This window comes from Brassica napus, chromosome C7 (genome assembly GCF_020379485.1).
Source record: "Brassica napus cultivar Da-Ae chromosome C7, Da-Ae, whole genome shotgun sequence".
In the NCBI taxonomy this organism is placed as follows: Eukaryota; Viridiplantae; Streptophyta; class Magnoliopsida; order Brassicales; family Brassicaceae; genus Brassica; species Brassica napus.
In genome coordinates this window covers 43,982,333-44,010,044 of record NC_063450.1, presented here as the reverse complement: position 1 = coordinate 44,010,044, position 27,712 = coordinate 43,982,333, and the positions used below count along the sequence as shown (strand labels likewise).

The following is a 27,712-nucleotide window of genomic DNA, read 5'->3' as shown; positions in this document are numbered from 1 at the left end:
TTAATTTACCGTTGGGGTATAAGTGTATATTTATCTCTTTTGATAAAACATTAAGTGCTATCCTAGTCATTTTCTCTTTTATAAATTATAATAAAAATTATATACTTCAGTTTGAATTTGAAGAATATATGAACTCAATATACTCACAACATGAGTGACTCAACTAATCCAACTTATATCTAAAATCATAGATTTAACTACAATAAGAATATATAATTTTATAATAATAATTTATTTTATAAACGTAAATTATAGGATGACTCAAAACATATTAACAAATGAAAATAAAATATTAACCAACTCTTACAGTTTAGTTTTTTTGTAAAATTTATATATATATGCATGAGAATGTAGAATATTATTGTTATATTAATTTATGTAATTTGGAATCAAACACTTTAGTTTATTTTTCAGTTCATTCCAAGCATAATATATCTTAATATAGATAACTAAATCGACTGTAAAAACAACAAAACCGACTAGATAAAACATATCTAAAATCATGTCTAATTAAAGTAAAATAATATTATTAATATAAACTATGCATACAAAATACAAATTAATTTAAAATTGAAATAAATAACAATCAGTTATTATAGTATATTTACTTTATAAATATTTATATACATGCATGAGCACGGAAAAATCACCAGGTAATAGGTTAAACAGATAAAAGAGTTAATCTATAAACTGGGTGAATAAAGATTACATCTCTATAACATGTTGAACAAGAAAAGGTTGAAACATGACGAATAATTAAACAAAGAGTTAAAAATCACAGAGGGTTCAAGGGAGATTTAGTTTTAAAACAAACATCCGCTAGCATTAAGCGGCCAGCTTATTGCATTGAAGTTCAGACGTTAATGAGGAGACCTTTAGCTCAACTCATCAACCTCTGCCTTGATTTCTCTTTTGAGTTCTTCTTTGTACTCTTCAAAAGTGCCTTGGAAAAAGGTCACTGTTCCATCTTTTACAACCCAAATCTCACTCTTCTCCTCGTCCTCGCAGACACGTGATATGAGCCTCGAGTCGTGACTCACCAACACAACACCACCTTTGAACCCATCCAGTGCATCCGCCAAAGCATCTATAGTCTGCATGTCCAGGTGATTCGTTGGCTCGTCTAGAAGCAATATGTGTGGCTTCATCATTGAGATGGAGGTTAGCAAGACCCTAGCTTTTTGTCCCCCAGACAAATTTTTGATTGGAGTGAAATGGTTGTTACCTTGTAGCCCAAACTTGCCCAGCTTGGCACGCACGGCCTTTACGTGGCCCTCTTGGTCGGGATGAAGACGAAGAAGGTAGTGAACCGGTGTCTCCTCCATTTTTAACTGGTCAACAAAGTGCTGAGAGTACCTGCTGATCCTCAGCGTTTGGCTTCTCCTCACTTCACCCTCTGTTGGAACTAAATCTCCCGCAACAAGATTCAAAAGAGTGGACTTACCCGCAGTACCGGTCCTGAAATGAAAAAGACCACAAGCAATTTTTAAAAAATTGGCCATTTTTATAAATTTTGTAGATAATTTTTTTTTTAAAAAGGTTGATTTATGCAAATATTTTTTGTGGGCTGGAAGCGGGTGCTTGTAATACTTCCCCTCAGGGCGGCCAATGTCCCCATGTCTATGCCTAGGTCAACATCCGAGAGCTTAAAATCTGGTCTCTCGGGGTAGCTGAAGCTAACCTTAATCAACTGCAGAAGAGGAGGAGGAGAAGCGAGCTCCGTTGGTTCTGGAAAATTAAGCTTCACCCTATAATCTCTCCACCTCTTTGGACCTTTTGGCGCTGTCCCCTCTTCCTCCTCCTCCTTCCCTCTACCCTTTCCCTTGCGCTTGGATGCGTCTCCCGCTGCTTTAATCCGTTGTTTCTCGTGAATCAAATACTTTTTGTTAGCCCCCTAACGCAGCTGACCATACTGTTTTTCGTAAGCATCGAAGTTGCCGTGGTACAAGTTGAGTTTCTGGTCTTTCAAATCTATTATATCGGTACAGACAGTGTTGAGGAAATCAAGTCCGTGCGAGACAACAACCAAAGTGTCCTTCCAGCGACACAAGTACTCCTCCAGCCACAAAACAGCTCTCAGGTCGAGATGGTTGGTGGGCTCGTCTAACAACAAAAGAGTAGGCTTCACAAAGAGAGCTCCGGCTAATGATATTCTCATCCTCCGGCCACCGCTGAAGGATTTGGTCGGACGCACTTGCATATTTTTGTGAAGCCTAGCCCCGCAAGAATCTTGGAAGCCTGCGCTTCAGCAGCATCCGACCCCAACAGGCAACAGCTGCAGCTTCTCGTACAGTTCGGAGAGCTTCTCTCCATTATCAGAATCCTGCAGCAGAGATGAAGCTTCCTCTCTTAGCTTAACCAGCTCTTCATTGGCGGAAACAACTGCTTCTACAGCAGTCTTGTCATCACTGGCCACCTCTTGCTCAACAAGAAGAATGTCAATGTTCTTGGGAACTGGAAGCTTGCTCCATGCTAAAAGCTTTAGCAGAGTAGACTTCCCTGTTCCATTATGCCCCACCAAACCATACCTTCTTCCATGTGAGATGACGAGAGAGGCGTTATTAAGAAGTTGTTTGCCTCGAACGGAGACGGAGAAAGACTTTGATGGTTATGTCTTTAACGTTGGCATCACGTGTGTCTTCTCCCTCAAGAACCGAGGCCTTGCTCCCCATAACAACAGTGAATGCATCATGTCATCCTTCAAGACATCGGTATCTGCAGCCTGGAGAGCTAATATTTCTTTACTCTCAAGCTTCTTTAGTTTTTTATTGCTGATCACGGGGAAAACAAATTGCGTTTGCTTGCCCTTAAGAAGTCTCTGTACATCATGATTCTCTTCTTCTTCTTCTTCTAGAGAAGGAGGAAAATTGATGCCAGCGGTGTAGGATAAATCTTGTAGAGGAGCAAGCCTGGGTCTGGATGAGGAGGGACGATGATCTAAGCAGGATGAAGCTTGTAGAGGAGCAGGCTTGGCTCTGGATGATGAGGCTGAGATTGAAAATGTCTCCTTAGCTGACTTGTTGTTTTTACCCATTTATAAGCAAGCCACCTGAGAACTGGGAATATATTTTTGTTTAAAAAAACAAAAAATCAGTCCTCAAAAATCATAATCAAACAAAGAGAAACCATATCATCATCTAGCAAGTCAACTAAACATAATTAGGGTTTCTACAATTCTACTTCCTCGACTCGATACAATAAACCTAACAAACACTTCACGATTATGGATTACTATACGAATCTTAAACCTTTTCACGGTTATATCCTTCCTAGGCAACAACAAAACCTTCTAGGTCAAGTTTCTTCTTAGTACGTGAAACGGTCTATACTTTGAAAGATGCGAATGCGGAATCAAACCGATTAGCTATCTAAATCTGCACGGAGTAAAATTAAACCGGGCCTCGTGGTCTGGTGGTAAAGGAACCTCGGCTGAGGTGCCCGCCATCACGACTTCGAGCCCCGGCCACAGCGGATTTAACATCTCTTCCGCTGGGGCGCTGGACCTCCTACAGGGATAGTTGGGACTGTGTCTGCCCAGATACCAGAGTCATCAAAAAAAATCAAACCGTTTATATAATTATGTGCGAGAGAGAGGCGGCGCGAAGAAATCCAGGGCCGTACGATATTGAATGAGCCTATAGAAAGCCCATGTTTTGTAATTGATATTATCTATTTAGCGTTTAAACGCCCAAGAAGGGAAAAAGGGAAATATTGTACCGAACCGAGTTTGGTTCACGCTATTCAGAGACAAGAGTCAGCTTTCCTGATGGTTAAAGATTAAATGGCGGCGATGTACTTTCTACAAAATCAAATTGTAACAACCAAGGTGGTATTTACATTTACCATAAATCGTTAAAAAAAAAAAATAGAGTTCGTACTAAATAAAATGAATTAATGATTCCATTAACCGAACATATCATGTTTAATGGGGTTTACTGAGAGATGAATTTGTGTAGAATTTGTGAATTTTAAAAATCTATTGTTATTGGTTCATGGATTTCAAAAATCTTAGTAGAATCCATTATTATTGGTTTAAGAATTTTCAAAATCCATTCAAATCTCTTGTTATTCAAAAAGTTTAGTTATTATTGATTCTCTAATTCTAACTAAATCTAGTGTTATTGGAAGATGAATTCTATTCATTTTTACTCATAAAACTCAACTTTAAAAATATCATATGTATCCATGTGATTTTCAAAATCTTTGTGATAAATATATTAGAAAACAAAATAATTATTCTTACCAAATATCTATTGCACCTTAAATCGAAACTATATGTTCAAAACTATAATTCATTACATTTATATACTTTTACATTTTTGAATATATAATTATTTTTTAAAAAATTATATTTTTAATATAAATAATAATAATTACATTTACAAATCTTAGTAATTTTAAAATATTTTTTTTTTAAATAGTTTCAAAAAATATTTTCGAATTTCAAAAAGAAAATTTGAAAAAAATATTTTTTTATAAAATAGAAATATTATTAAAATGTTCGAATTTGAAAAAAATATATAAAAACAACTTTTTATTTTTTATACATCTATACCGTAAGGGGTAAAATAGTCTTTTATATTTTTAATGAAACTTCTTTCGGTTATTTTCTTTTTAAAATGTTTTTTTGTGACAAAATCTTATAAAATGGCTATTTAAAAAAATTGTTCAATTTTATATGTATCAGTATTATTTTCTTTTTAATTTGAAATCAAAAAATAAATAATCATGCTATATGATTTAGAAAATAAATATATTATATATTTATTTTATAAAAAATGATAGAAAAGATGTAATACAAATTCATGAAAATTTATATCAATCTAAGAAAAGTTATGATCGAATTTCATAAGTCAATGTATATAAATTTTCACAATCTACATAATTTTTTTAAATCTATCAACTTTCAAAATTCACAAACTCTACACAAATTCATAGTGATAAAAATCTAAATACCATCACCATTAATGAAATAACGGTTTCGAAAGACATTATTATAACACAGGGTCATAGTCACTCAAGCACAAGTCATTTGGTACGTACTATACGTAAATACGCAAAATACTATACGTAAATACGCGTAATTGGTGTTTCAAATCATTTGGTACGTACTATACGTAAATACGTAAAATGCATTATTAGCCAGTTATTCGACACACATGCAAGCAAACTCCAAGTCTCCAACAACATGCTCAACAAAGCATGACTTGGAGAGATAATTATTCATATAAAGGACACCATTTATTAATGTGTTTAGCTCTCTAAAGCAATGAAGCAGCTGCTTTGTCAAGGTACCACATTTGTTCGACTTGGGCAGTAAGATGAGCAGCAGGTAAGGCGAGATTGTTGTTCTTAAAGATATCAGCGATGGAACGTGCACACTGGTCTGTGTGGTCGTCGCAAACGGCCATGAGATTGTACAAAGACGAGTTGATGACCGGTAAAGTCAATGTGATTCTCCTTGGTGGCGGTTTTGGGGAGTCGGTAATGTGAGTGACCCATTTGTCCGTCACCTTGATCTGAGGACGTTCCGGGAAGAGAGACGCCATGTGGCCATCAGGACCCATCCCTTGGAGCTGGAGATCGAACTGAGGATATTGGCCATTTGGACATAGTGGGAGTATCTTTTCCTTCACCAGGTTCCTCAAGCACTCCTCGTAGAGCGTCGCACAACGCTCTGCGTCACCATCAGCGGCACATTGTTTGTCGATTGCGTAGATGTTCTCCTTCGGAATCCCAACCTAAATACACGTGGTTAAATTTTAACCAAACAAAAGATTTGAGGTTTTTTGTTGCACGGCTATCAATGGATATGAATAATGAAACCACTTGTTATGTGATAAATGGTAACTAATCGAAAATATAATAATAACGATGATAAAACCTTGGAGATAAAACCATCCATGGCGAGTTTGTAGTTGCTGTTTTGATCTTCATGTGAACAGACCCTCTCGTCCACCCAAAAGACGTGCCACTTTGACCATTCGACTGATTCTTTATATGGTGATTCCAACAACTTGCTGCAACAATTTATTAGTTAAAGCATCATATATCACTAGATTTGTCTTTAAGAAATAAAGAAAAAGAATAGGAGTGAAATGGGATATGTATACCCGAGCCAATCGATGAGGCCACAGCCGGAGAGAACAACGGTGAAAATTCCTTTCTCCTTGCAGAACTTGGCCGAGAGATGAGCAGTGTACTTAGCCAATGCTACCGACAATTCATTCTTGTTCGCAAACACCTCCCTCTTCCTCTGCGTAGTTTCTGCCATCGTTGCCTATATTAAGAATATGCTGTAAGTTGTTAAAAGAAAAAATGTGTTTGTATATATTGCTAAGGATTGTTGGGGGTTTCTTGCTATTTATAGAGATCGAGTGCTTCTAGGAGCTGGATGTGACGTTTGAGTTAGTAACGTGATTCGGCATTGGATTATTAAACTGGACGTGTTGTCCTTCTCACTTTTTTAGTCACCTGTAACCTCAAAACAGTTTCAGAAATAAAATAATAAAATTATGATTTTGTTTCAAGATGTCCTAGTAGCATATCCAAAATAAATTCTATAACTCCAAATATGAAGTTTTTTGCTCTCCGAAAAGAAACTTCAAATTTGAAGTTTCATCTTTTTATTTGCATTTTGGTCCTTACAATTATATATCATATTTATAATTCTTAAAATATTTTTTTGTTTATTGTTTTAATCCTTAAAACTTTAATATCTCATAAATATTTCAAATATGTTTTATAAATTTAAGTTTTACACATGAAATTAAATAAAAATTTTAAAACAAGATTTATAATATTTTAAAACTAGAATTAAACAACAAGAATATTACAAAAAACCATAATAAAAACTTATTAAAAAGACACATGAAGACATAATTATTACTCAAATTTAAATATTATAACAACACTAATAGTCTGGTAAATTTGCTCCAGAACCTCCCAAATCTCCAAAATATTGTCCAAACAAATTTTGTGTAACCGAAGATGATTGTTGTTGTTGCTCTTGACGCTTTTTTCGTACGATTCTTTCTTGTTCAGATCCATGTATTCAAGAATATTAACATCATCGATAGAAGCTAAGTTTTTTAGCAATATTTTATTTTCCTCTTTTACTTCTTTAAAAGCTAACTTTTTGCTTCATTTTGCAGTCGTAATTCAATCATCTAATGACTTTTTTCCCTGCTTGTTGCACTTTCGTTTAAAAGATCATGAATTTTTTCGTTTAATGATATCAAACTATCAGCGGGTATATTATGAGGATATCCGTTTTCAACAATTTTTGGCTCGTAATCTACAAATAAAAAATAAAGAGAATCATTTCTTACTTCGAAATGCACTAGTTGATTATATAAGGGAGCATTACGGAAATAATTTTATGGAATAATGTAGTATTTGCTTGCAGTTTAATATTTAATTATGTATTTTTATTTATAATTTTATATTTTAGTGTAAGATATTTTAATTAATATTTCTGTAATATTTATATATATGTAGTAGTTATTTATAGAAGTTTTATGAATTTACATCAACTATGACAAATATAAGGACCATAGTGTAAAATATAAATAATTTTGAAGTTATGTTTGAAGTTTTACTTTTGGAGAAGAACATATTGAAACTTCAAATATAGAGTTTTGGAAACTTCAAAATATAGTTCCTTTTTGGAGATGCTCTCAGCTTGAATCAGCATAATTCACTCAAGATATTATTCACCGTTACAATTGGTGGTGATTTTTCCAATAAAAGAAACAATAGATAGCAAAAATAGTTCATTGTCCATTTGACCAGTTCTTCCGCCTTTTACTAAAGTTTGTCCAAAAAAATGTTTTTCCGTTTTGTTTCTTTTTTTCTGGGATGGTTAAAGAATCATTAACAAAAAATCAGCTGATGAAAAGAAAATATAAACTGCGTAAGAATTTATCAAAAAATGTGAAGTTGTATATATATATATATATTCATTTTATTGTTCAACCCAAAAGGGTACGTTTCGAAATACAGAGCATAGAAAATGACTACTTTTACAAGAGAAAGAAAACGGAGAAGGTGATGAAACGCATGTGAAGCTGCTGCAACTGAAGATGAAGAAATGAAAAGGCTGTTGCCTGCATAACTTGGGAAGAGACGGAACCATGAATCATGAATCATGAATGTGTATACGTGACACCATACTTTGTAGCAAATCAATGCACATATAGATACGTGAATTCTTATATGTATTTTAGAATGAGTAATGATCGAGAATAGTTACTCGTTCTGTTCTCTAGTTCACAATCCATTTCTCTCTACTTTTCCATGCAAAAACATTTATTATTTTCTTATTTTATTTCTAAGAGCATCATTATCCCATATAATTTTTTTTTTGTTTACTTTTTCAAATTTAAAAGAAAAAAAAATTAAAAACGAATCAATCGCGGGCCGCCACGTGTCAGTGGGATCCGCGAACAGTGTAAGAAACCCTTAAAGACCGACTACTATTTGGTAGTTTTGGTAACTGGTTTCTTAAAAAAAAAAGGGTCTTATGCGGGACCCACACGATAAGAACCCCTCTATTATCCTTGGATAAAAATGCTCTAAAGGATTTTGAGTTTCTGAACTACAGAATATAATATTTTACTGTATTTTTGTTAAATAATTAATTTTAATTTTAAAATAAAAACATAGCCATTTAAAAATGAGCATGTGCATTAGAGTTCTGGCCAGGTAAAAATTTCAAAAATCAGTTTCTTTTCACTATGTATTTTACTAGTTATTGAATTGAAATCGATCCTTGCATATTGTTTGTACTTTACGAATGTATACCAAAGTTGTGTGTTTTTTCAAAAATGATAATCCAACCATTCTCTCCTCCCACCTTGTTTGGTCTTGAGGAGATCTTCAAGACCCGCGGAAATCAGAGGCGTAGTCGTAGTCGTAGTGCAAATGTATTTTACTTGAGGAGATTCTTACAAACAACTTGCTCGTAGTCGTAGTGCAAATGGTTTGAAATAGATCGAGGATCTTAGGCAATTTGGCTATCGTGAAATCAAAAATCTCGCTAAGAGAACCGTTAAGAAACTTCTTGAGGAATATAATATATGGCTATGAGTGTTCTGAATATACACACTGGAGTGTTGGCATGGGTGTTACATGATAGTAGTTGATGTTTGTGTCTGCCTCGTCTGTTACCTTCTTGGTTTCTATGTCTCTGTGTTTAGGATAGTGAGTTGTATGAGGTCGAACATAACTCAATCTTGGTAAATTAGACAACCGTTAAAGGGTAATTCACGAGTTGATTGATTCATATGAAAGCGAGCCGCTTCAATTTTGTTTACCTAACCTAACTCCGCATTAATTATTAATGTTGTTTACACTCATTTAGTCATCTGTAAAGACTTTAACACATATTTTCCTTTTTTTACAAGACTCTCTCATGATCAAAGTTTCTAAATACGTTTTTTATTGATATGATAGATAAACTTTAACACAAATCTCTTTTGGTATTGGTGACGGCAATACGAGAGGGCTCAACCATATCAGATTTGCATGGAATCCTTTTAGATATCAAAGCTTTGGCGGAAGTGTTTAACTCTGTTTCATTTCATTGGTTTAACAGAGACTCTGTTTCGAAAACCTTATTATTATTATAACACAGGGTCATAGCCTATGCCTCAAACACAAGATAACTAACTAGACATAAACAACAAATCGGCGTTTCAATACATTTGGTATGTAAAATACATACGCAAAAAAGTGCATTATTAGCCGGTAATTTAACACGCATGCAAGCAAACTCCAACAACACGATCCACAAATCATGACTTAGGAGATTATTATTCATATAAAGGACACCATTATTAAGGTGCTTGACTCTCTAAAGCAATGATGCAGCTGCTTTGTCTAGGTACCACATAGTTTCGACACGGGCAGTAAGATGAGCAGCAGGTAAGGCTCGATTGTTGTGCTTAAAGATATCAGCGATGGAGCGTGGACACTGCTCTGTGTGGTCGTCGCAAACGGCCATAAGATTGTACGAAGCCGAGTTAATGACCGGTAAAGTGAATGTGATTCTCCTAGGTGGCAGTTTTGGAGAGTCAGTAATGTGAGTGACCCATTTGTCCTTGACATTGATCTGTGGATGTCCAGGGAAGAGAGACGCCATGTGGCCATCAGGACCCATCCCTAGAAGCTGGAGATCGAACTGAGGATACTTGCCATTTGGACATAGTGGGAGTATGTTTTGCTTCACCAGGTTCCTCAAACACTCCTCGTAGAGCGCCGCGCAGTGCTCCGCGTTACCATCAGCGGCATAGTGTTTGTCGATTGCATAGATGTTCTCATTCGGAATCCCAACCTAAATACACCCAGAAAAATAAAATTGTTTTAGTATATATAAGCATGACGATATATATATATATATATACCACTTGCTAAATGATAAGTAATAACTAATCGAAAAAATAATAAAACCTTGGAGAGAAAACCATCCATGGCGAGTTTGTAGTTGCTGTCTGGATCTTCATATGCACAAACCCTCTCGTCGACCCAAAAGACGTGCCACTTTGACCATTCGATTGAATCTTTGTACGGAGGTTCCAATAACTTGCTGCAACATTTGATTAATTAAAGCATCACATACTATTAGACTATTCTTTAAGAAAAGAAAATTAGGAGGAGAGTGAAATGGAGAAGATTTGTAGACCAGAGCCAGTCGATAAGGCCACCGCCGGAGAGAACAACAGTGAAAAGGCCTTTCTCCTTACAGAACTTCTCCGAGAGATGGGCAGTGTACTTAGCCATTGCTACCGACAATTCATCCTTGCTCGGAAACTTATGCCATTTCCTGTGCGTAGCTTCTGTCATCGTTGCCTATAAAGTGTGTGTTTGTATATGTTGTTAAGGGTTGGGGTTTCTTGCATTTTATAGAGATCAAGTGGTTTTAGGAGCTGCTTGTGACTTTTACTTATTGGACGTGACTTTAAGTTAGGGAGGTGGAAAACGTGACTTTTTATTATTGGACGTATTGTCGTTCTCACTTTTTGTTTTGTTTTCTTTTAATTACTTATACGCGTCTGCAAGAGAATATGCCCTCAAAACAATATATGAAATCAAATACTGAATTCTGTTTGTGTTTCATGATTTTCTCAAAGTTGGAAATTAACATTGAATTCGGCGCAACTTAACTTAAAATATTAATCATCGTTACATTTTTGTCGCAAATTTTTCCAATAAGAAATCATACATAAAAAATTGTCGATATCCTTTACAGCTTACATGTGCATTTTGCATCATATGTCTATAAGAAGAAAAAAAAAGAGTTTTGTCCTCCTCAAAATTCTCTAACGTTCAAGTCTCCGACTGTTATGGAAGGTGGTTGCTAAGTTATGGACCAGGTCGAGAAGGATTCGAATCCAATCTAAGATAAATGATTTTACAATGGGATTGGACTTCTACCGGTGACAAACAGGAAAGAGATGATAGTAATTGTCATCTTTGTCACATGTTTAACGAATGTAACTCAGGGCGTGATTGGTTGCGGCCGTAGATGCTCTAAACAGCCAAAATATATATATATATATATAAAGTTAACTTTTTCTCTTCTTATGACAAGTGGCAGGGGGATTTGATGACATGTGTCCCCATATATTTTTTGTTTTTACATTTTAGGTCCTTCTTCTTTTACACTTTTACAATTTGACTTAATACTTTCTAATTGTGCCATAAAATCTTTCTCACACTAACCGTTATCATATGAAATTTTATAATCTATTTTATTGGTCAGTAAAATTAAAGATGAATAAAAAATATAATATAAATATATTTTAAATACTTTATTTATTCATAAATAAAAAATAACATAAACTTTTATTTTTGATATTTTCTATTATTTTATTTACAAATTATAAATTTATTTGACTATTAAAATCTATAAAATAACTAAACTAATAAAACTAGAGTACGATACATAATCTAAACCTAAATTTTCAAAATCACAAAGAAAAAGCAAAATACTATAGTAACACTAACACATGCCTAAAGCACAACCACCAGCTAAGAGTTAAGAAGCACCTCACAAACAAACAACCACATACAAGGCGCTCATTGCCAACGAAGAATCACAAAGCTCTGAATAGAAGAGACCAAAGCTCCAAGAGACTAACTCCACACACCTATACCAAGGGAATCAGGAAAAGAAGAAAAACAACATAAATGAGGGAGAATGGAAGCTAACCACAAAGAAACCAAATCTCAAGTTTGAGACAAGAAATAATCTTACAAGCCCACATAACATACACGAAGGAAAACACTATCCAAATCTGGAGTGGCAAACATGGCAAAATAGAGAGCCACCGAAGACGCAGCCAGCGATGAAAAGTGCAACGAGATGAGAGAACAAAGAGAGAAAAGGAGACTACAAAAAAATCAATAAACTGTGGAGCCATCCTCGATCTATGAAGAGAACGTAAAAGTCAAATCAGCAAAAAAATAGATCTTAAAAACCAAGACGAGCAGTGACTATCAACGACAAGCCAACTACGAGGAAGACAACATTAAAGACAACTAAACTCTGACTAACCCAAGGAGATGTAGTTCCTAACATTAGCCAAATTTAAGGAAGAAGAGGACAAATATTGACCAAAACAGCGTACAACATCATGAGAAACAACCGCACAACTGGGAACTCATAAACCTGATCTACAACAAATATTAGATAATCTCACAAGAGAAAAAGACGAAGAAAAACAAGAGAAACGAAGGTACGACTTTTTCCGGTGATGGTAAGAAACACCGCACACTGGAAATGTAAACGAAATACATAGATGGTGATGGCTCAAGTTAAAATATGCGGAGAAGGAAAAAACATCTTAGGAGAATAATGTTCGACGTTGTTAACAAAAAGAATAGTGTTCAAAAATGTGAAAATATTAAATACAATGTTGACGCTTAAACCGTTAATGTTAGAATCAATAAATGCTTAAATGAAAATTTATTGAAATTCAAAATGCTTAACATCAGAAGCTCATTTCACCACTGACATACTACTATACACACAACAACATATTATTAAAAAGACAAACACATAATATATTAACCTATAACCTAATACTACATCACACAATAAAATACTAAATCATGTTCTTCACAAATAAATAATGACCATATAATTACATCATTCAAAAACATCATACTTAACAACCATAAAATAATATTCTGCGCGCAGCGCGGACACCCCCTAGTTTAGTCTAAAACAATATATGTTAACCAATCGAGCTTTCTTTTATTTAAAAAATTCACAACAAAAAAATCTCTACAAAATTAAAATATAGATGTAAAAAACTTTATTTTCAGAGCAAAAAAATAGTGATTTACAAAGCTACAACAAAATAATCTACATCAAATAAATCTACAACTTAAATTCTACACCAAAAAACATAAAATTACTGCTCATTCCAATCACCTCTTGATACTCTGCACAATTTATTATTTCTGCCAACAAAAGTGGTTACAACCATCTGCCAACAAAAGTGGTTACCACCAGTGGCAGACCCATTTGAGAGGATGGGGTGTCACATGACACCCCTTAAATCTGGATAAATATTTGTTTTGTAGGGATTAGCATTGAAATATCACTAGCTCTGTTGGTAAAATAACTTGGATGACACCCCTAAACCTAGTTTCAAACTCCAGAGTTGACACTTTTAATTTTTTTTCATGGTTTGACCCAGGTAAAATTTAATCTTGTGTCCCGCCACTGGTTACAACGTAAATTTAATTTGAATATGTGTACCGTACTTTCTGAATATGTGAACTAGATTCTACAGAGTAATTCAGGAGTAGACTGTTCAAAGTTCTAACTACCAACTTCAATTTTCTCTACCATACATCTTCATGTAAAACATGTTCTCTACCGAACTCAGGATTGTTATTTTCTTGGTTAAACTCAGTCTTAACATCTTAGGGAATGAAAAGTACACATGAGATATATGTGTTTCACTACATCATGTAATGGTTCAATCAACTGTGTAGAGAAACAACAAATCGGCGTTTCGATACATTTGGTACGTAACATATGTACGCAAAATGCATTATTATTAGCCGCTTATTCAACACAAATGCATGCAAACAGAAACAACTCGATCGGTCCACAAAGCAACATAGAGAGATTATTATTCATATAAGGACACCATTATCAAGGTGTTTGACTCTCTAAAGCAATGAGGCAGCTGCTTGGTCGAGGTACCACATTTCTTCGACTTGAGAAGTAAGATTAGCAGCAGGTAAGGCGAGATTGTTGTGCTTAAAGATCTCAGCGATGGAACGTGGACATTGCTCTGTGTGGTCGTCGCAAACGGCCATGAGATTGTACAAAGCCGAGTTGATGACCGGTAAAGTGAATGTGATTCTCTTTGGTGGCGGTTTTGGAGAGTCGGTGATGTAAGTGACCCATTTGTCAATCACATGGATCTGAGGATGTCCCGGAAAGAGAGACGCCATGTGGCCATCAGGACCCATCCCTAGAAGCTGCAGATCGAACTGAGGATATTGATACTTGCCATATGTACATAGTGGGAGTATGTTTTGCTTCACCAGTTTCTTCAAGCACTCCTCGTAGAGCATCGCGCAGTTCTCCGCGTCATCATCAGCTGCATAGTGTTTGTCGATGGCGTAGATGTTCTCATTTGGAATCCCAACCTAAATTAAGTTCACCCAAAAAATAAAATCTCTCTAGTATATATAACCAAAAAAAAAGATTTGCGTTTTTTTACATGGTCATCAGTTGATATGCATAATGAAATAATGTATATACCACTTGTTATGTGATACGTGATAACAAATCGAAGATATTAATAACAACAATAATAAAACCTTGGAGAGAAACCCATCCATGGCGAGTTTGTAGTTGCTGTCTGGATCTTCATATGAACAAACCCTCTCGTCCACCCAAAAGACGTGCCACTTTGACCTTTCGACACTATCTATGTAAGGAGGTTCCAACAACTTGCTGCAACGTTTGATTAATTAAAGCATATTATATCTATATTTGATTTTTCTTAAAGAAACAAATTTAAAAGGAGAGTGAAATGGGGAGGGATTCGTAGACCAGAGCCAATCGATGAGGCCACCCCCGGAGAGAACAACAGTGAAAAGGCCTTTCTCCTTGCAGAACTTGGCCGAGAGACGGGCTCAGCCAATGCTACCGACAATTCATCCTTGGTCGGAAACACCTCCCTCTTCCTCTGCGTAGTTCCTGCCATTTTTGCCTCTAAGAAGAAATAGATTTTGACCCGCGATTTGAAAGCGCGGAAGTATATTTGTTGAAAATTTATTGATATAGCTGTTTGTTAACTAATTTGTTTCACCATAAACATTTTGGCTTTTCGTTCTGATTCTAATTTGCTTTTATTGGTTTTTGATTTTAGTTTGGTTGTGGTTTTTGGTTTATAAATATATGAACAATTTTGGTTATATATGAAGTTGAGTTTTGGTTAAAGTGATTGAATATTTTGATATTTTGTGTGTTATGGATATATAAAATTTTCGAATTTTTTAGTTCTGTTTACATTTCTGTTTTAAATCATTTCAAATAATTGAAGTAAAATAAAAAATCCTCATACTGTGAATCACCAATATAATACAATGGGAGAAATATTTAGAAAATTATTTTATTTACATATCTATTTATTTAAGATATAAATAATATCGCAAAGAATAACAAATAAGTTGGTGGATCATCTCTTTATTATCGAATATCTCAAAAAATTCAGTTACCATGTCAAACAGAATATGTTTTTTGCGTGTTCATCAAGTTAATTTAATTACATCGGAAAATCTTGTTTCTATATATTATCTTTTGAATTTATTGTATGTAGCAATTACGAAAATGGATATTATAGAGAATATTCTTGGAATTTATTTGATTTGAATCAGAAAATTTATGAGTTTCTATTTATTATATTTTATATTTATATTTATATACCAAATTTGGTAAATATAAATATTTGAATATTATTGGCTGTTTAAAACTTCAATAACATTGAAAATAATGATTTCGAACTATGCTAACCATGTGTTTCAAAAAAAAAGAAATATGCTAACTCTATACTATAATAGTATAATTAATATTATTGAAAGACAACATTTAATATATTTCGGCAATTTCATATAAGAAAATTTTAAATAAGACATGCATTATAATGAACTCCAATATATTTGGTATAGTTTTTTGGACAACTGGTTTTTGATGGTATTAATAGGGTTTGAATAGAGTTAGAGTTTGAATAGAGTTTTAGTGTCTAGGATTACAACACAAACGAATATGGATGGGTTAGTAAACATACACGAAATAGGCTTAAAAAATGATGGATATATTCTTTAAATTATTGGGCTGTTTTGTTTAATTGGACATAAACATACTACTTTTCTAATAGTTGGGCTTTCAATTTCCGAAAACCATTTAAAACAATTGAAAAAAGTAATGAAAATTTAAAAAGGATTCTGTTTTATCTTATACAATAAAGTTGACAATAGTCTATCCTTAGAGTGCCACATCATCAGAGAGAAGGGTGCAAATTATGACAGGTGTCCTCTCCAATTTCTTCATCTCACCAAAATTTTCGTACCAAATCTATGGGCCAGTTGCTGGGTCTTATGTTTGAATGTTTTGTATAGTAAGGCCCATATGTATTTAGGGTTACATTATTATCCTGCTTAAGTTTACAGAGCATCGACGTTTTCACCGTACAGCTAGAACTCCGATCGACACTATGTAACGTCTGCCATTTACATTTTTTTGGTGTTTAAATCCTAGCATTTATGTCACTTATACCAACCTCCCACTCTCTGGTTTTTAATGGAGCTTATCATATTCTAAGATAACCGCTGGAAGCTCCATCTATAAATGTGTTTGCTCCCGACGATGAACAGCATTAAATCTGCAAAAACTAAAAGCACGATCCCTGCAAAGCATCAACTCAACAATGGAGAAATCCTCCATCCTGCTCGCCGATTTGAAAGCTTGCCGGTTCTGGCGGTGGTGAGTTTCAACACCGGCAAATTCCTCACACCACCGCGACAAGAGAAATTCATAAGCTGCATCTGGTATTTGGTCGTATTTGTTTCCTTCATCATTTGTCGGTTAAGTGAATTATAGCTTGAGGAGTAGCAAAGATTGTTTCTTTATAGATTGGTATGAAATTGCAAGTCTAAAAAGTGAAATACATTCTGCTAGCATGTTTGTAATAGAATCAATAATTTTGACTCTTCAGGATGTTTTTTTGTTTGTTTGTTTCTTAAACAGGGAACTGCAGCGGAGGATCGTTCCAAACAGAAGCTGATCTCACATAACGATTCATCAGGTTTTGTTTGTTTGGTCTCTTTTTAGATTGTTCAGTCGAGGATAGGTTTGCTAACGTGATTTTATTGCATCTATCATCCTATTTTTCTCTTATAGATACAATGTTTTTGTGTGTGTCTTCTTTCAGGTTGCAGAGTTTTAGGTCCCCATCAGTGTTAAAACAACACAACAAAACAAGTTTAGCAAGTTCTATGTTAGGTGACCGACTCCACCGTCACCATCCCGCTTCAATGAGATGACTAACTTTGTTTGAAATCACTGTTCTTAGTGTTCATTTTCTTCTTCTTATTTTGATTTAAGGGAACTTCAGTAATCATGAGGAAGATGATAGAGACGGCTTTTCCTTTATTCTTTTTAGACTGAGAATGCATAGAAGAAGAAAATGCAACCATTGGCACAAAAGAAACTGGACTTTGAAAAGTTATGTGCGGCTGGGGTCAGCGTTTACCAACTGAAGGCTCTTGAAGAATGGGAAAAAATTGCAACTTCAGCATTTGGGAACTTCGAGCAGGAAGGGCATAGAATCATATCCGTCCAAGAACTAGCCGGGGTATGGTCCTATATTCAACCTTGTATGTGATTGAGTAAGCATCATCTATTTTGTAAGATCTAAAACATATTTAATGATTGGGGCGTGGTATAAAGTAGGAGATGACTCTGGCACCAAATGCATATCCTCTGCTCAAGGATTGGATCTGGAGTTTGGATGGAAAGCTTAGTTCTTGGGCTACGCTAAGTTCTTGCATGGTGTGATCGTACGAAGTTCGAGCTCAAGACCTAGGTGACACATCGGCATGGGAAAATTCTTCTAACGTGTGAGTCAATTCTTGATAAGCATCGAAAACTACTTAGTCGTCATCAAGATATTGGGTTTAAATGTACAACATATACTGGAAGAAAAAAATATATATATAGTGGAAATGGAAGCTAGGTGCGTCATTTGTAAATAATTCTTTGAGCAGTTTGTCTTTAGAAGAACCAAACCCGTAAAAGAAAAAGAAACAAACAGGGAAAATATATCATACATGAGATGACTAACTTTGTTTGAAATAACTGTTAGATTTATTATTATAAATAGGGAGAATTGCCAAGTGTGACTCAAAACTTGGAGTCAAACCCAAAACAATACCCCAACTTGGGTCAAAGGCAAAAGTAACCTAAAAGGCTATTGAAATTACAACTATCCCCTTGTGACCAAACAAGAAAACGGAATTTTTTTTACGTTTCTACCCTTCGCAAGTCGTCTGTTTAGACGACTTGAAAATAAGTCGTCCAGACGACTTAACTGAAAGTTGTCTGGACAGTTAGTCTTAAACATAATTTAAAAATTTTGTAAAAAATATTTTGATAAGTGAAAAATGGGAATTATGTAATTAACATATGTCTTAGGAGGTATAAATTAAGATATAACAAATTTCAATTGTTTTCAGCATAGATGAGTGAAAGTAGTGAGTCATGATATTCTTAAGTTTATGTTTCATCAACATATGTTGTAGTATTGTATGTGTTCTTAGGGTTAGATTTTGGAAAGCATTAAAACCGTTTTTGAAAATTTTTAAAATTACTTATGCGTGTTCATTTCTGTGTATAGTAAACACTATTTAAGTATAATTTGATTTTATAACGTGGTTAGTTAGTTAATCTAGTCATTTTAGTTTAGGGGTTCATTTTAGGGTCTAGGACGACTTAATATTTTGTCGTCTGAAAACAGACGACTAAATATTAAGTCGTCTGTTGTACATTATCAGCCAGAATAAGTCGTCTAAACCGGACCAAACCTTAAAGTTTACCAATGTACTTTTAAAGCTAACCGGATTATTTACCCAATATATAAGGTGATTTTTATTTTTTTTGTTTCATTTTTCGCGAAATTCAGAAACCCTAACAGTTCTCTCTCAAAGGCGATTTCGAATTCCCACGATTTCCGAACAAACCATCGTTCTCAACGTCGGCTATCTATCTCACCGTTGTCGCCGCAGCTTCTTCTAACCCTAGCGCCGCCGATTCCTCTAAACCCTAGCGCCGCCGCTTCCACTATTTCCGAACAAACCGTCGCCCTCGCCACCGTGGTCACCAACGTTCTCACCGCCGCTTCCTCTAAACACTAGCGCCGCCGCTTCTTCTAAACCCTAGCGCCGCCGCTTCTTCTCTGTAAACCTTAGCGCCGTTTCTCTGTAAACCCTAACGCCGCTAAGTCATCAATCTCGAGGAAAAGATGAACATAAAACGTTGTCTCTATCAATTTACTCATTCTCACCGTTTCACGTTTATTTTTTCAGATCTATAACCGCAATGACGAGTACTCCAACTCCTTCTGCGACTGGAAGACTTGTAAGTAATTTAAGTCGTCTGGAAAGTCTTCCAACTGGACGACTTAGTAGATGACTTAAATATAAGTCGTCCATTTGGAAGACTTTCCAGACGACTTAATTATAAGTCGTCTACTAAGTCGTCTGGACTTATATTGTTGTCTTTGATTATTTTGCAGACAAAAAGGATGGATATTCCAGAACTCCCCCGTAGGTTATACACATCAGGGGAAGAGCCAGAAGCCCACAATAGCATTTCGTATCATACGGATAACAGCAAGTTGCATACTGCTCTTAGGAAAGCTCTTACTGATGACGAATTTGAAGAGCTCAAGGAGTCGAGTTTGGGAGTTTTCATCAAGTTCAAGGAGCAGGGATTTGGTTGGGCTTCAAGGCTGGTTCACTACATGCTCAGTTTCAAGCTGGACATTAAGAAGAAGTATGAGATGTGGTCTCTCGTTGGTCCAGAACCTTTGAGGTTTTCACTGTTAGAGTTTGAAAACCTCACTGGTCTAAACTGCGAGTACATCGAGGACCTTGAGACACCAAAATGTGACGTTACCCCAGAGATGGTTTCTTTCTGGGGGATGCTGGGAGTTCATCTGGAAGCTGGGCCAACTACTGATCAGATAATAGCAGCACTGAAGAGATGCGGGGATTGGTCCAGGGAAGATCGCAAGCGGCTCGCGTACCTCTCCATCTTCACTGGATTCATTGAAGGGAGAAAGTTTTCAACCGCTACACGATCTACTCTGGCAAGGCTAGTGATGGATTTAGAACGGTTTGAGAATTATCCATGGGGGAGAGTCGCGTTTAAGGTGCTGATGGACTCTTTGTGGAACAAAGAAATTGCTGGCTGTTACACCGTGGATGGGTTTATACAAGTTCTTCAGGTCTGGACGTACACAGCTATGCCGGAATTGGGTGCTAGTATTGGTGGTCCCAGAGCAGACAGTCCGTCTCCACCGATACTGGCTTACGAGGGCAGCAGAGGCCGCAGATCAATGAAAGCTGCTATCTTGAGTCAGGTATTTACTTCAATCCAAAAGACTAAGCAGACGACTTATTATAAGTCGTCTGGAAGGTCTTCCAGCTGGACGACTTAGTAGACGACTTATAATTAAGTCGTCTATTTAGTATTTTTTTTCAAATATCTAACTCGATTCTTCTATTTACTGCAGACCCGCGTGATCAACTTTGTTGAGAAGGACATTAGTGAAATGTGGCCAAAATGGGACTCTGAGGTTGAGGACCTGCCCGCGGAGAACATCATTAAAGTCATGTATGAGCGGAGACCGTGGAAGTAGACCATGGATTGCTGGGAAGTCACTGGTACTAAGGTCAATACAAAACCTAAGGTTGTGACTCCATCGAAGAAGGCCAAAGAGATGGTTGTGTTGGAGGAGGAGGAGGAGGAGGAGGAAGACAATCCAAGACCTCGGAAGAAAGCTCGTAAAGAGTCTCCTAAAGTGGCTAGTGAAGAGGCTAGAGAAGAGGCTAGAGAAGAGGCTAGAGGGGTGACCAGAGAGGAGTTGGAAATTATGTTCAAGGGCGTAGCTGACTGCATGAAAAAAGGGTTTAATAAGTGCATGAGGGAGTTTAGGAAGTTGTCCGATAGATTGGAAGCTGTGGAGAAGAAGGTTGGTGTCACCAATCAGGCTACCCCTCCACCTCTAACCAATCAGGGTACCCCTCAAGATAAACAGCCTACCCCTCTTGCCAAAGAAACCGGGGGTAGAAACAAACAGGCTACCCCTCATGCCAATGAAACCGTGGTTAGTAACCAGCCTCCTCCTCATCAAACCAAACAGCAGCCTCCTCCTCCTCAAAAGAAACAGCAGTAGCCTCCTCCTCCTCAAAAGAAACAGCCTCCTCCTCAAAAGAAACAGCCTCCTCAAATCAAAGAGGTTAGTATCAAATCCAGGGTTAACAAGTTGTCCAGACGACTGTAAAAGTTGTCTGGACGACTAGTTGACCCTGGAAGACTTAATTTTAAGTCGTCCAGGGTCAACTAGTCGTCCAGACAACTTTTATTTAAGTCGTCCAGAGTTAACTTGTGTGCAACTTTTATTGCAGAGATGGTTGCCGGAGGATACAGCAACCGAGGCGAACTCGGTAAATAAGATCTTGCCGGAGGATAAAGCTTCCACCGAGCCAAGCGATCCAGTTTCAGAACCGAGCCTGGTTGTATTGGACAAGCGTGCAAAGAGTAAACGAGCGAAGAAACCTGCTCTCACTGTGAGTTCTCCTTATACGGCAGAGAAAAAAAAAGATAAAGTGGCAGCCTATAATCCATTTCCGCCAGTAAACAAAGATAAGTTGAAGGAACTCGCTGATTGGTTGAAAACTGATCCGTAAGTGATTGCTTTACCCATAATAGCTTGATTTAGTCGTCCAAAACTGATTGCTTTTTTGTTTGCAGTCATTATTTAAATAAGACCGAGGACAAACCACGTACATCACCAACAAGGTGGTACCACTTCCTCCGGACAGCCAGAGGATGGCTGGAAGACTGCGTAAGTCTTCTGCACACGATTTAAGTCGTCTACAAAGTCGTCCAAGTAGACTACTTTCCAGACGACTTAAAGATAAATCGTCTGGAAAGTCGTCTACTTGGACGACCACGTAGACGACTTATATTTAAGTCGTCTGGTAACTTCTAACTTGTTATATTTAATATGCAGCATATAGATGCTTGGATTAATGTGCTAAGGCAGAGGTATCAGGAGAACCCACAAGCTTTCAGGAGCGAGCGAATGTGCTTCCTGGATCACAACTTTTCCCAGTCTTGGAGAGAGCAGTATCAGCTCTTCAAAACATCGGAACCTGATCACAAAGGTTTAGGAAGAGTTCTACCTGGTGGGACGTCGGATTTTTATGACGGATCAATACCTTCATTTTGCCAATCAAACAAGAAGTGGGGGGAGGACATTGATGATATCTATGCGCCAGTGAACTTGGACGACAAGCATTGGGTTGCTATTTGGATATCGATCCCTAAGAGGCACATAGTCGTCTGGGACAGCATACCTTCATCTAGTGTACCAGACGCATGGGATGCGATAATGGAGCCTTTTCTCCAGATGGTCCCTTATCTGCTTGTTGAGTGCGCAGCCACCGACGAAATACGGGTCAAATACGGGTTGGAGCCATACACATATGAGAGACCGCTGAAAGGTGTACCCACGGCCAACAATGGTGATTGTGGCGTGTACGCTGTAAAGTACATTGAATGTCATGCTCTTGGCGTCTCCTTTGACCCTAAAGACTTTGCTAGGTGCAACGCGAAGAAAATGAGGGATAATATGGCGGTGGATATATGGAAGGAGCTTGTTGATCAGCATCTGAAAGAAAATGTGGATGGTGATAAGTTCGTGGGCATGTATGATTAGCATTTGAACATGATTTTTTAACAAGCGAAGTATTTGTATTTCAGCTTGTCTTTTTTTAACAAGCGAAGTATTTGTATTTCAGCTTGTCTTTTTTTAACAAGCGAAGTATTTGTATTTCAGCTTGTCTTTTTTTAACAAGCGAAGTATTTGTATTTCAGCTTGTCTTTTTTTAACAAGCGAAGTATTTGTATTTCAGCTTGTCTTTGTATAGATTTGTAAATATATAAGTTGTCTGGAAGAAATAAGTCGTATGGAAGGTTTTCCAACTGGACGACTTACAAATAAGTCGTCTAGAAGGTTTGGACGACTTATTATAAGTCGTCTGGAAGGTTTTCCAACTGGACGACTTACAAATAAGTCGTCTAGAAGGTTTGGACGACTTATAAGTCGTCTGGAAGGTTTTCCAACTGGACGACTTACAAATAAGTCATCTAGAAGGTTTGGACGACTTATTATAAGTCGTCTGGAAGGTTTTCCAACTGGACGACTTACAAATAAGTCATCTAGAAGGTTTGGACGACTTATTATAAGTCGTCTGGAAGGTTTTCCAACTGGACGACTTACAAATAAGTCGTCTAGAAGGTTTGGACAACTTATTATAAGTCGTCTGGAAGGTTTTCCAACTGGACGACTTACAAATAAGTCGTCTAGAAGGTTTGGACGACTTATTATAAGTCGTCTGGAAGGTTTTCCAACTGGACGATTTACAAATAAGTCGTCTAGAAGGTTTGGACGACTTGAAGGGATAGTAGAAGGTAGTCTAAAAATAAAATACACTTGAAGGGATAGTAGAAGGTCGTCTAAAAATAAAATACACTGGACGACTTAGTAGAAGGTCGTCTAAAAATAAAATACACTGGACGACTTAGTAGAAGGTCGTCTAAAAATAAAATACACTGGACGACTAAAAATTTAGTCGTCTGGACGGGTAATCAAGAATGGACGACTTAAATTTAGGTCGTCTGGACAACTAGTCAACTGGTTGTGTACATTGTGGTTTCGTATGGCCAGTTTCCTTGCAGTTTGAGCATCTCCGTGCCCTGTGTTTCTTCCTGGGTTTGTGTCCTCTCATCCTAGATAGCTCCAACCAAGATTGCCATCTTGATTTCTTCGGTCTCCCCCGACCACGCTTTAGTTCTGGAGGAAAGCATTCTCGTTCCTCAATATGTTGTGACACGATAGGATATATATTCTCTGAGTATCCTGCATACAGATAATTCTTTGAGTACAGTGGACATACAAGTGTGGAGATATGCAAACCAGCATGTATTCCAGCAGCTATAGCATGAGAGCAAGGTATTTTCTCCACTCCATATACACCACAATCACACTTTGCATGTTCCAAATCAACCACACAGTCCATTTTGCCACCTTTGACAAAGAAATGCCATCCATCAATTGGTTCGACCGTCATCGTACCCGATATCTCTTCTCGAACAGCAAGCAAGTATTCAACACCCCCGCTATGTTCAGTTGTGAGACTCAAAGCATCTTGTCTCCTTTTCCAATACCATTTTCCTAACTTCTGCCTTATGAACTCCAGCAGGAACATAATCGGAAATCCTCTTGCTCGCTTCAGTGCGGAATTAATAGATTCAGCAATGTTGCTTGTTTTTATGTTGAACCTGTTCCCCTTACAATAAACCCTTGACCATAGCCTGACGTCGGCTTTCTCCAAATACGTTGCAAGTTCCGGATTTGCACTCCGTATCTCAGCCATGTACCGGTCAAAATCGTAAACCGTGTGAGCATAAGCAGCCCCTTTCACCAAGTACATGAGATGTTTCCCTTTAAACTTTTTGACAATGTTATCTTGAAGGTGATAATAACATATTCCTCGGGTTGCCCAAGGAAACACCTTATCACACGCACTTTTAATGGCCTTGTGCCGGTCGGAGACTATCACCAGAGGCTTGTCATGAGATATACAACTAGCCAATTTTGTGAAAAACCATTCCCAAGAAGGTATATCTTCCTCATCCACGATCCCAAAAGCCAATGGGAATATCTGAAAATTGCCATCTTGTGCGGCTGCAACTAACATAGTTCCTCCATACTTTCCACTTAGGTGAGTTCCATCCACCACAATGACCCTTCTCTGATACTTAAAACCTTTGATAGAAGCTCCAAAAGAGAGAAATAGATACTTAAATCTTTTCATAGAATCAAGTTCTATCGCCGTGATAGAATCAGGATTTGCAATGGAGATTTGCTCGAGATATGATGCCAGACGCGAATACCCTTCTTCTGCTGATCCTCTCACCAATCTTTGTGCATATAACAGTGCTCTGTATGAAGTGGTGTAATCAAGCGCCATGCCAAACATGTTCCTCATTGCATCAGTGATATGCTGCGGAGTTATCCCATCAATGATTCCAACACGATCAATGAAAAGACTACCTACATACTTCGGAGTACAGTGTCTCCGCTGAGCGATTCGGTCTCCCGCTGAGCATAAATGTTTTTCCACATACTTTGTTACCCAAAACGTGTTTGTCCCATGTTTGACACTCGCTCTGACCTTCCATCCACAATAGCTAACCGGACATGTTGCCACAACGAGAGTTTTCGTTGATTTGTATAATCTGAAAGAAAACTTACCCCTCACTGCTGCCAACCGCAGCTCTGAAAGCAGTGCACCCTTGCTAACAAAACTCTGGTTGACATAGATACTGGTACCATTCGATTTTCCTCCTTCAATAGCATTTGTCTTAGCATATGTCTTTTGGATTTCTTCAAAACAAATATTATCATCATTTCCCTCGTCCTCATCTGGAACCTTTCCATAAAGACTGTAATCCCCACCATTCTGATCCGTTTCACCAACAATAGAATTATCAGCATCCTCCTCCCCATTTTCCTCCTCCCCATCTTGATTTTCATCTTCAACAAACTCATTATCACCAACATCTTCAAAACATTCATCAGCTTCATCATCATCACCAACATCTTCTTCCCATTCACCAGCTTCATCATTATCACCAACATATTTTTCCCATTCACCAGCTTCATCAATATCCCTTTTCTCTGAAACCGTTTCGACCTTGCTGCGGCTTGATACACAAAGACATACTCTATGGGTTTTGAGTATCTCCAGCAAGTTTCGAACTTGTCTATCACTTGTAACATGAATGGGAAGACTGCCTGGAGCCATCATCATTTCTGCTGGTAATGAGTAGCTAATCTCCACACTCACTGTTCTCATGTCCAGGTTATAATCTTCTTGAGCCATTGCAACAAGTTCAGCATGTGTTGAATCTTCATTCAATAAAAACAATCTTGCTCCTTTGAGATCATCAACCACAAAATCCCAACGGAAATCTCTCAACAACCATTCTCCATACACTGCATGTAACTGAAAAATCATCTGCAAATATTCAAAATAAAACACATTAGTAAACATAGAGAAAATGAAGAAGTTCAATAAACATTGCCGCAGACGACTTAGCATTAAGTCGTCCAGAAGACTTAAAGGTAAGTCGTCTAAAGAGGTCACTTTTGCAATTGAAAATTAAAAGGGACGACTTAATTCTAAGTCGTCCGGCTTTGTTTGTTAAAAAAAAAACTTCAGACGACTTATATATAAGTCGTCTACGAGAAACGGGCTAGTTTTGCATTTGACCGAATCGTGTCAGATCTTTGACTATTTCTGGACGACTTATAATTCAGTCGTCTCTAGGAAAGTTAAAATTTCAATATTTTATGAAAACTTGACGACTTACGTGTAAGTCGTCCTAGGTTAGTTTTGTAATTGAAAAATAAAACTTGAAATTTAACTTTCTCCAGACGACTTAGATGAAAGTCGTCCAGCTAAACGACTTAATTTAAGGTCGTCCGGGATAAGCAAGGTTTGACCAGAAAATTGGGAAAAATTCTGGACGACTTTGCTTTCCCCGGACGACTTTAAATTAAGTCTTCTGGAGGGACGACTTTATATTAAGTCGTCTGGTTAAAGTTAAATTATGAAGTTTTATTTTTCAATTACAAAACTAACCTAGGACGACTTACACGTAAGTCGTCAAGTTTTCATAAAATATTGAAATTTTAACTTTCCCAGAGACGACTGAATTATAAGTCGTCCAGAAATAGTCAAAGATCTGACACGATTCGGTCAAATGCAAAACTAGCCCGTTTCTCGTAGACGACGTATATATAAGTCGTCTGGAGTGTTTTTTTTTAACAAACAAAGCTGGACGACTTAATTTAAGTCGTCCGTTTGACCAGAAGACTCATCAGTAAGTCTTTTACATACAGATGACTTACTAGTAAGTCTTCTACGCGAACAGATCTTGAAAAAAAATTCAAATTCGTACCTTAAACTAGGTGAGATGACTTCGTTTGCACACAGGGTCTTCTCCAACCACCCAGAACCTCAAACGAAAGCAACCGTAAGTCAAAACGAAAGAAATATGGCTCTGTCAACCATAGCCCATATTTTGAATCAAAAGCTTGAGTTTTTTGGATGAATATAGAGAGAAAGTGAAAGAAATGTTGTTTTTAGTTCATAACAATTGAAACAGAGAGAGTGTAAAGAGATTTACGTGCATTAAAGGGCATTAAAAGCTCCAAACAGTTCGTACAAGGTTGTTGCCACTATTCATTGCAGTGGCAATATTGTAAATACTTGAAGAAGATGAGGTTGAGACAGTAAAGAAGCCATTTTCGAAAAAAAA

General features: G+C 36.9%; 2 protein-coding genes and 2 pseudogenes across 2 annotated transcripts; all 4 read right to left on the bottom strand.

Annotated features, from left to right (window-relative positions):
- Positions 1-570: 570 nt before the first annotated feature.
- Positions 571-3,920, bottom strand: LOC106413413 (annotated as a pseudogene).
- A 1,053-nt stretch (positions 3,921-4,973) lies between these two features.
- Positions 4,974-6,321, bottom strand: LOC106414758 (probable 6-phosphogluconolactonase 5). The gene is made up of 3 exons (XM_013855348.3): positions 6,114-6,321; positions 5,885-6,020; positions 4,974-5,741 (listed from the first exon to the last, which is right to left on the bottom strand). The coding sequence occupies exons 1-3, from the start codon at positions 6,272-6,274 to the stop codon at positions 5,262-5,264; spliced, it is 777 nt and encodes a 258-aa protein (XP_013710802.1). The 5' UTR covers positions 6,275-6,321; the 3' UTR covers positions 4,974-5,261.
- Positions 6,322-9,606: 3,285 nt separating this feature from the next.
- LOC106412106 (probable 6-phosphogluconolactonase 5) lies at positions 9,607-10,913 on the bottom strand. The gene is made up of 3 exons (XM_013853000.3): positions 10,685-10,913; positions 10,453-10,588; positions 9,607-10,336 (listed from the first exon to the last, which is right to left on the bottom strand). Exons 1-3 carry the CDS (start codon positions 10,843-10,845, stop codon positions 9,857-9,859), a joined length of 777 nt encoding a protein of 258 aa, XP_013708454.1. The 5' UTR covers positions 10,846-10,913; the 3' UTR covers positions 9,607-9,856.
- Positions 10,914-14,038: 3,125 nt separating this feature from the next.
- Positions 14,039-15,239, bottom strand: LOC106414302 (annotated as a pseudogene).
- Positions 15,240-27,712: the final 12,473 nt, after the last annotated feature.

Bases quoted from the DNA above. Each gene is read 5' to 3' on its own strand.
- LOC106412106 (XM_013853000.3), bottom strand. From the start codon at position 10,845: ATGACAGAAGCTACGCACAGGAAATGGCATAAGTTTCCGAGCAAGGAT. The intron at 10,589-10,684 runs GTCTACAAATCT...CAAATGTTGCAG, and splicing joins GGCCTTATCGACTGGCTCTG to CAAGTTATTGGAACCTCCGT. The intron at 10,337-10,452 runs GTTTTATTATTT...GGGTGTATTTAG, and splicing joins TGGATGGTTTTCTCTCCAAG to GTTGGGATTCCGAATGAGAA.
- LOC106414758 (XM_013855348.3), bottom strand. From the start codon at position 6,274: ATGGCAGAAACTACGCAGAGGAAGAGGGAGGTGTTTGCGAACAAGAAT. The intron at 6,021-6,113 runs GTATACATATCC...AAATTGTTGCAG, and splicing joins GGCCTCATCGATTGGCTCGG to CAAGTTGTTGGAATCACCAT. The intron at 5,742-5,884 runs GTTTTATCATCG...ACGTGTATTTAG, and splicing joins TGGATGGTTTTATCTCCAAG to GTTGGGATTCCGAAGGAGAA.